Genomic DNA, 10,172 nt, shown 5'->3' with positions numbered 1-10,172 from the left:
TCTCTCTCTCTCTCTCTCTCTCTCCCTGTCTCTCTCTCTCTCTCTCCCTGTCTCTTTCTCTCTCTCTCTCTCGCATCACCAACCCATGCACCTCATGCTTTCATCTCATTTACCTCCTTCTGTTTCCTGCGACTAAATTCGCCCTTCAATCGACATTACATACACTGGTTCATACAAAATGTCCAGACAGGAGAAGGTAAGAAGAGCACAACAAAGACTTGTCATGAGTTTGTTCCCAGGCACTTGACAAATATGTTTCATGTCTATGGGTTTTAGACGGAAGTAAGTTGGGATATGTAATAAATAAGTGTACAGAATTTCACATCCCTTCCAAACACAGTAAGAGAGTTGACAAGGCAGGACCTCAGAATCAAAAGTCCATCTTGAAAACCTCTCTAACAATCCCAAGTTCTGGACACCCCACCCCCCAACCACCCGAGCGTGACACCAACTATGGTAACAGCATGCCCTAAAGAATAAATATATATATGATAACATTTACAGGAATGAATCAAGAAAGGATGATTTAATGGATATATAAACAGCGATATGTGTGTATATATGATATATGTACACGCAAAAGAGACTAAAACTATTCTCCCACAAAGCCTGATTTTCATGTCAATTTCAGATAATTTAACTATTCAATGACAAGATATGACAAGCAGAGAATGGATGTGAACAATACCATCATTTAGTTTTAGTAAGAGTTTTACCGCACTTGCAACACAATAAGGTCATAGAAGTGCCGAAGATTAGAGATGTTACAAGAGAGTAACAAACACAAAAGGAAGGAGGGGAGACAGAGACGATAGATTTTTTATAGGAAAGAAGGAGCAAACCAACCCAGAGCGCCCACCAACCACCCTCACAATACCATCAGCAGTTGCAAAATTTGGATACTTCATAAAATGATAATTATTTGAGAACAAAATGCTGTGTCTGTGAAATCTTGACATAATAAGAAACTTCGATAGCACAGAAAAATATCTGGAGATCAATGTAAAAAGCATTAAAGCTATTGCCATACCAAAGTCACTGGCTTAAGACATACAGCCTTACACAAGCACTGCTGCACTGAAAGAAGAAACGCCCCCCCCCCCCCCCCCACCCCATGTTAACATGAAAAGTAAAAAAATACTCAGATAATGTTTTGTTTGAGCAAAGAGGAGAACATCTGGAAAATAACAGCCATCTCGTTTTTAGTTTTAGTGAGTGTTTTACAGCACTCACAACTGCATAAGGTCATATGAGCGCCAGAAGATTAGAGGTGTTACAAAAGAGTAACAAATATAAAAAAAAGAAGAAGGGGAGATAAAGACGATAGCCATCTCGGGCAGGAGAAAAAGCAAGATAAGCAGTATACAGATGACAAAAAAACAAAGGCATAAAAGAACCTATCAGTACTATCTTCCAGATGACAAAAAAACAAAGGCATAAAAGAACCTATCAGTACTATCTTCCAACCACCCTTCCAAAAAGTAGAGCAAGTATAATTTCTAATATTTCATGAATATCACCCCTTCCAAAAAGTAGAGCAAGTATAATTTCTAATATTTCATGAATATCACCCCTGCCAAGAGACAAACAAATGAGAATTCGACAAGGAAATTGAAAGTAAATTATTTTGATAAAAAAATGTTCAACAATTTTTCAACCTAAGTAAAGGAAAGGCACTAACAAAATCAATAATAACAGACTTTTACTGCTGTGAATGAAAGAGTTTGATGAGAGTTTTTCTTCACTTCCACTCTCGACAGAGCCAGAACTCTCCAGCGAGAGCCTTGAAGGAGGACAGGGGGTCCTGTAACCAGAGTCTATGCCCTGGGCTTATCAGTCAGAACTACAGCTAATTAGTCTTGTCTGGCCCTCAGAGGTTGAAGGTCAAACCATGGCCCATTAGCCTGATTGCCTTTATCTCTACCACAGAGGTATCATGTGCCCTGAGCAATGAGCGCCATCTCCACTTCAGGGAAACCCTCTAATAAAGTTGAGACACTGAGACATTTTGTGTTGTTTGGCTGTACTTTACTGCTAGTCACCACGATAACAGCTACGTTCTGCCCGAGACATAGGTCGTTATTGGAACTACAAAAACAGTATACATAGAAATAGAAAGAGAAGAGTACCAAAACACAAGAGTTTCTACTGACAAACATATATCGTTACTTCAACAACAGAAATAATATATGGAAATAAAAAGAGGAGAACACACACATAAGAATTTTCACCAACCAACTGAATGCAACATTCTGACTTTGCGGGACAAATACTCGTACTTCCAAATGCATTTTACCATCCTAGTTCCTTAAAAAATAACTAAATTAATAAATATATACAAACTTTACACATATTGGTATAAAAATATCTCAAGAACATTTCGTTCTCATCAACAACACAGATCTAATCCCAAAAATGGATTTCGACTGCTCAGTGTAAGATTCCATCTTAAGACGTCACTTTTTAAAATAGTATATGGCGAAGTTTCACACTAAACATTCAGTTTATTCATAGGAAAAAAGGGTACGCCTAATTTACAGCCTGTCTTGGCTCCACAAAAAGAATACCCCAACACAACTGAAGATTCTTTCTATACCTGCACTCATACTGAAGTAGATCGTAAAGCCCATAGAGGTTGTGGAGTGAGTATTTGCGCTATACAAATGCTATTTATTATATATTACTACTATTTTTCAAAATTATTACTATCATTATTATTATTCATTTAACAGAGTAAATTAACGGATTCGTAGTCAGAAACAAGCCATTTCATCCAAGGCTAGGAAGCGACCACTACGCTACACTTCAAACATTTGACGGAATAGAACGCATGGCCAGTCTTTACTTTCATTTTAGAAGGCAATCTATTAATCAGAAGTACGTCTTTATCAAATGGTTTAGCCATGCATGATTGCTCCAAAACAACGATATCAGTTAAGGAAATGATTCCAGCATCAGCCACAAGGCCTGAGTACTGCTCCATGCCAAATTTATCGATTCACCACCGCCCTAAAGTCAAGACTTTTTACAGTACAACAAAAGTTGTTTTTTTTCTAAATTCTGGAACAGGACTCTCAAGTTCATTGGAATCATAATGATGAGTGCCTACACCTTCAGTACTAAAGTTAAAAGAGGGGAGATAACTGACACAAATGTCTTATTAAGAGTGTATAATATATTATTATACTTTGAGCCACAAGGTTTTAGTGCACTTTTGTTTTAATGTTCTGACAACTATTCGTTAACATAAAAAAAAGCCACCAAACATAAGTTTAAGGGTTATTAACATTTTTTTTCATAAGACATGCAGACATTAACCCCCAAAAAATCAGTTTCTAGGTGCATTTCAAATATTGTAAGGGCTGACAAAGAAAAAAAATAGCTGCAAGTTTTGTTTTTCTGAAGTCAACAAACTCATCTTGGACCTGACAGCCATTGGTTTTATGGGAACCTTTGAACAAAAGTATCTCAGGCTTGCAAAGGGATGAGCATCAATTACAATTCGTTATCCCTTTCTACATATATTTATTCTTGGAAAGACAGTTATGCGACAAGAATGGTGTGTCTTTGTGCATAGAGGGTACAGAAATTCCAGCACCGTAACAGGCTGCAAAGTAAGAAAAGTATTAGTCATTGTCGCACACTTGTATTCTCAATCCATATCACGCACAATTCATCATACTATTGCACTATGCACTCTCTTTGAATAATAATCTTTCTTCTTATTAGCTGAAAGTGTAATATTGTTTAACACCTTTTGGAGACAGATTCAACTATAAGGTTTATGATGTGTATCAGGTATAATATATTACTAAATTTAATAATGTATGGATCCGGGAAGACAGGACTTATGACAAATATTGCACAAATATGGTCATCACTATCAGTGCCATCAAGTAAACACAGGAAAATGCAACCAGTAGACTATGATGTCATACATTCGCCTGAACAAAACATATGATTGCTATACTGGGAATGCTCGCTAGCATGTATGTAATTAGGTTGCGTAACACAGTTTATTCTTTTAAGTACATCACATACATGGGTTCAACCTAAGATTGTACGTACTCACCAACCTAAGATTGTACGTACTCACTCAGCCAGAGTGAGATATTCTTCTTTATAACCAGTGACAAGGCTGTCAGCTGTCATCAAACTTACAACAAAATTATTGCACATACATTGTTAATGCTTTCATAAGAAGCTGATGTCACTGCAAATTTGTACATTACCAGATCTCTTACGGACATTCAGGATACAAAAATTGATTACTCTCATTAACTTTGTTCACCACATTTTATAATCTTAAATAACTGCAAAAAGAGAGTGAAACAGATTTATGTTTCCAGAAATTCTTTCTGGGAAAGGATTTCAAAAATTTAAATAAGCTTCCATTCCTTGATGTCTGTAAGTTTGATAAATATATGTCTCTGAATCCAACTTTCTTTCACTCTCTTAACAAACATACATGCACATCAAGTGCATAATGTACATTACACATACAGGCACAACGTGTGCATCAGTTCAAATCTTGGGGATAATTAATCGACAAATTTTAGAATCTAGATAGGCCTATAGAAGATGTAACTTAATCAAAATACAACAAAGTACCTTTCTAACAACCCAACGTCATTCATTCAAAGAAATGTTAAGTAAAAGTTACCACAAAATGTTAAGACTCTAGTATCTCATCTGATCCAAAACTCGCACAAATTCTCCGTAACACCTGAGCTGGTTAATTCATTCACACTTCATCTCACTCCCTGAGGACATACCACATGGTAGCCTTTAATACATTCCAATTCTACCACTTACATCTCCATCCCTATCAAAAGCCAAGAACTCATTTTGATCGCTCAGTGTAAAGCTCCGTCATACGACACTTCTCAAAATGGTTTAAGGCAGAGTCTTAAAACAAAGAGTCTGATTTGAGCATTGGAAATTGAGGAAACTGAGGTGATAAACTTTCCTAAGGACACAAAGTCCTTTTCCACAAAGCCCAGGATAAAACGTGCAATATTATAATAACAAGTTTAACACCTTTAATATGATATTCTACAAACAACATTGCTTCAAAACAGGGCTTTGATTTTTGTGTCTCAGTCCAGCCGAGCTCCACTGAACATCAATGATATGAGAGAAGTTGAACAGAGTTTTGGTGATAAAGAGATGTAGGCTGATATGATAACAGTCATTGTGCGCTTATAAACAGACAGGAACACCACCAACAACAAAAACACAAGCTTCAAAAACGTATCCACACCATAGAACAAATAAATTACAAACCAAAGAACCTGAAAGTACCTTCCTTTTGCTGACATTGACAGGAATTGAAAATATCCTCCCCAAAAATATTTTTGTATAAAAAATAACAAAGGAAGGTTTGAAACAGGAATTCAAAGTTTCATTGTCATACTTCAGATCAAAAGAAAAGGGGAGAAATTAAACACAGCTGAAATGGCTACTCTCAGAGAGACAAAGAGCCGTCTACCTAAATATATTCCTTTAAAAAGCTGCCAAAATGTATGTACATTGCCATTTTGTCTTGCCAGTTGTTCATTAGCAAGACTACATTAATTTAATGCATTCAGGAGAAAATGTTGCCTTCAAATTTCCTATTCACTCGAAGTGACCCATACAAACAAAGGCATGCGAAATTTTCACTCTTTTCATGACCACCTTTCAAAAACTCCTGACATTAACTAATGAGCATGCACTTGCCCACACACACACACACAAATTTTCACTCAATGATCCACATATTCTTTAAAAGACAACAACCTTTATTATGAATATGTACACATGCATGAACACGCATACACTCAAACACACACACACACACACACACACACACACACTTGCAGAGTAATGGCAAACCCTGCCAAACAGACATGCACACAAGTATGAGCAAACACACAAATGGAATGAAAGTCTATCCACATCCACCAACATCTGGCCACGTCACTCGTGTATGGTAGCCAGCTCAGGGCTGCCCATCTCACTGGGCTTGTTGAAAATCTTTAAAGGGAAAGTCACCCCAGTTCTGAAGCTTTCCGATGGCAGTGGTGGATAGGCAGATGACGACAGGACAGCCAGTTTCTCCACACATCTCTTCAGTGTTGGTTCCTCGATCTGTTAAGTAACATTTGTTTTAGTAAGAGTTTTACATCACTCTTAACACAATTAAGTCATATAAGTGCTGAACATCAGAGGTTTGACAATAGAGTAACAAACACAAAAAAGGAGAAATATTTAGTTTTAGTTTTAGTAAGAGTTTTACGGCACGTGCAACACTATAAGGTCATATAAGAGCCGAAGATTAGATGTGTTACAAGAGAGTAACAAATATAAAAAAGAAGAAGGAGAGATCAGGACGACAGGTGTTTGATAGAAAAGAAGGAACAAACCACACCAGAGCACCCACCAACCACCCACAAGGAGAAATATGGATGATAGATATTTCATAGGAAAGAAGGAACAAACCACATTATAGCATATATGGCATTTGATGGCACTTAGTCATAAAACAGAAATTAATTTTTCGAGAAACAAACGAATGGGAGCGTATGTGTGAAGAATTTGGATGCATGGCTATAATTTAAGTTAAAAGAAAATGCGAATTGGTCAGACAAGGGGACATAATAAATATCAAACGGCACGAAGTATTATTTTGACCCGGTTACTTCCCTTGACACGAATGGCCACTTCCGAACACCTATTTCATTATTAAATTCATTTGAGTCCCCGCGTTAATGTTATCCCAAGTTCCCGGCCTGTTTTCTCGTTATTGTGATCAATCATCGTTGGCAAGATGTTAGAATGTACAGTCCAGAAGACCAAAATTTTAGAGGTGAGAAGAAAAAAGGAACTTTCATTCTTTTAACATTGCATTTGAAATTGAATTTCGACAAAATATGTATTGAGCACATGCAACCAACACCACTGATAAAGACACTGAAATATTTTTTAAAATAAAAATTCTGGGCCTCCTACATTTTAACAGTTGGCCAACGATACGCGACTCCACACTAGAGATAATTTTGCTATGCCACAAACCAAAAGAAGGCAGGCTTTACCTTGCAGAACTTCATGACTTGAAACTGCTTCTCCTCGGTCAGACTGTCGTGAGGGCTCCCAGTGAGGTGCAGCACCAGGGCCAGGGCCAGGGAACAAGGCTGGGGACAGGAATCGACAGTGAGTAATCGGGTCGGTCATTTACTCGTGGCTGAGTCATCGGCCATTTACTCATGGGAGAGTCATCGGCCATTTGCTCATGCGAAAATCATTCATCATGAGTTAAGTCATTAATTTGTCAGTTTCTTACGGGTAATTGGTAAGTCATCACTCATTTCCTCATGGGTGAGTCGTCAGTCATTTGCTCATGGGTAAGTCATCAGCCATTTGCTCATGCATAAATCTCATCCATCATGAGTAAGTCATTTGCCATTTGCTTATGGGTCATCAGTCACTGGTAAGTCATCAGTCATTTGCTCATGGGTAAGTCATCAGTCATTTGCTCATGAAGAGTAGATCGTTGGTAATTTACTAAAGGGTTAGTCATTGGTCAGTTACTCGAGAGTAAGTCATCAGTCATTTACACATGGTTTAGTCTAACAGTCACTTGCTCATGGATAAGTCATCAGTCATTTGTTCATGGATAAATCATCAGTCATTTACTCGTGAGCAAGACACAGTCATTTACTCGTGAGCAAGACATTGGTCATGGGTAAGTCATTGTAAGCAGAACCCAATGGTGGTTCACGAAAGCCCTATTTGAGATTCAAACAAGGGTCATTCGCACCACGGCCAAGCAAGATATCGTCTCAGCTTGCGGTGGTGCACCCATCAAGCCAGTGTTGGCGATAAGCATTACATAACCAGAACTCACGGCAAGAGCAGTTCCTCTACTTGATGTTTTTGTTTTAGTATGAGTTTTACGGCACTTACAACACAGATAGGTCACATAAGTGCCGAAGTTAATCAGAGTTTCAGTTTTTGCAAGCAAAGGTGAATAGTAATGGTCGTTTAGTGCTGGGACAAAGCAAGACAGACAGACAGACAGACAAACAAACAGACAGGCAGACAGACAAACAAACAGACAGAGAGAGAGACAGACAGACAGACAGACAGACAGACAGACAATAAATATATTAATTAAGTAAGTAAACAACAAACATACCAACAGAGGGTAAAGTAAAGAAGGGGGGGGGGGTGCAAGGATTCGATTAGACAAAACTTTAAATCCCTCTCCAAAATCTCCTTTCAAAGACAGAACAAACCAAGCGGAAGCTCTTTGTGCATTTTCTATGTCTACTGTTTAAGGTGAGACAAGCGTAGATATACAAAGGAAAAGGAGAGAACACGGCATAAGCAGGGATGAAAAAGAAATTATTTTTTAAAATCCAGACAGAGAGAAAGAAAGATTTGAAAATGGGTGTGCCAAGGACACGGTACAGTCTGGAAAAACATGAAGGAAATCTGGGGAAAATACACACTTGAGAATGAAGTACATCTGCATTAAGTGGGAGAAAAAAATGTATGCAGCTTTGAGCTGAGCAGGCAATTTCCCACAGGTACAGAGCCAAGTTTTATACAGTCGACCGACAGGTAAATGTTGCCCCCGCCCCCGCCCCCTTCTCGCTCTCAGAAATCTATCTCTCTCTCTCTCTCTCTCTCTCTCTCTCTCTCTCTCTCTCTCTCTCTCTCTCTCTCTCTCTCTCTCTCTCTCTCTCTCACACACACACACACACACACACACACACACACACACACACACACACACACACACACACACACACACTCACTTCCTCAGCAATTCCCTCAAACGTACAGTAAGCAATGCAAAGATAAACAAGGTCAAACTGTGGCCAGAACGCATGCGCGTCGAACACACTTGAGTTGTGAGTTTACCTTGAAGGCGCTCACTCACACCCCAGCTGCTGATCAATAGACGCAGTAAACACATTCATAATCTAACCCGTCTGGCAGCTCGTGATTAAATCGGTCTTTGTCTCAACATCTCGAAAAATTTTGTCAGTTTTTTTTTTTCTTCTCAATATTTTGGCAAATTGGCTGCTGGCATTGAATACTTCCTAGGAAGCCTCAGAATGCTTCTGGGTGTTCTAGCATTTTATTTTCTTTGTTCATGTATGTTTAGTGTTAGTATGAGTTCTATGGCACTTGCACCACAATAAGGCCATATAAGTGCCGAAAAAATATATGTTACAAGAGAGTAATGTACACAAAAAAGAAGGAGGAGAGATAAGGACGATAGATGTTTGATGTGAAAGAAGGGGCAAATCACACCAGAGCACCCGCCAACCACCCACGTTCATGCATAATTCTGGTAACACCTCCAATCTTTGCCACTTGTAACATACATGAACACAGAAAAGAAGGAAGAGAGATGAGAGAGAACGATGCCCATGTTTCATAGGAAAGAAGGAGCAAACCACACAAAATCGCCCACCAACCACCCACTTTCAGGAAAGGGAGTTTAGTCAACAAACAGACCAAGAAGAAGTGGCAGTAGTCTCGAGTAATGGAACTCTCCCATCTACCCGGTGATGGAGTCGATGCCAAAGGGAATATTCTTATTTTCTCCCACCATAGAAAAAATCTCTCTCTCTCTCTCTCTCTCTCTCTCACACACACACACACACACACATACACACACAAGTTCCTGGCATGACCGTGAACCTCTGGCACCCTGCCAAACGGAAGAACCGTGCAGTATTCGATTCTCGCGGAAGCAGGGAAATAATGAGTGAGAAAGCTAAGAAGCTTGATTATTTTCATTTCGACTCAAGTCTCCAGGCAACATAATGAAACGCACATAGAACAGTTTGTTACAAAGAACTGCTGACGAAATGTTCCGGAGAGAACTTGTTAAAACGAAAAGAAATCATTCTTAATGTATATTATTCTGTGATCTTAATTTCAATACCTGGCACATACATGTATTAATTTGATTGCTCAAAGAGGAAGAAATACGACAAAATAACGACCATTTGGTAAAGAGAAAAGGCAACATAGATGTACAGACCAGACAGGCAAGAACAATTGAGGGAGGGAACGGAATTGGGACCTTGTGTGACGCTCTCCAACCACCTGCTCCTTGAAAATGTACGGGGGGTTGAAAACTACTACATATAGTTTTAAAGAACAACCCC

At 38.7% G+C, this 10,172-nt stretch overlaps 1 protein-coding gene across 1 annotated transcript in view; it reads right to left on the bottom strand.

Moving 5' to 3' along the window:
• Nucleotides 1–2,014: 2,014 nt before the first annotated feature.
• LOC101848393 (cyclin-I) overlaps nucleotides 2,015–10,172 on the bottom strand; it is a gene marked incomplete in the record, with an annotated part of 51,371 nt that continues 43,213 nt past the window's right edge. The window contains 2 exon segments of the mRNA XM_005111075.3: nucleotides 2,015–6,132; nucleotides 7,077–7,175. Of these exon segments, the coding sequence (XP_005111132.2) occupies nucleotides 5,962–6,132; nucleotides 7,077–7,175 (270 nt within the window).

The sequence above is a fragment of the Aplysia californica genome, unplaced genomic scaffold (genome assembly GCF_000002075.1).
Source record: "Aplysia californica isolate F4 #8 unplaced genomic scaffold, AplCal3.0 scaffold00999, whole genome shotgun sequence".
NCBI lineage: Eukaryota > Metazoa > Mollusca > Gastropoda > Aplysiida > Aplysiidae > Aplysia > Aplysia californica.
This window is presented reverse-complemented; position numbering and strand designations above follow the sequence as displayed.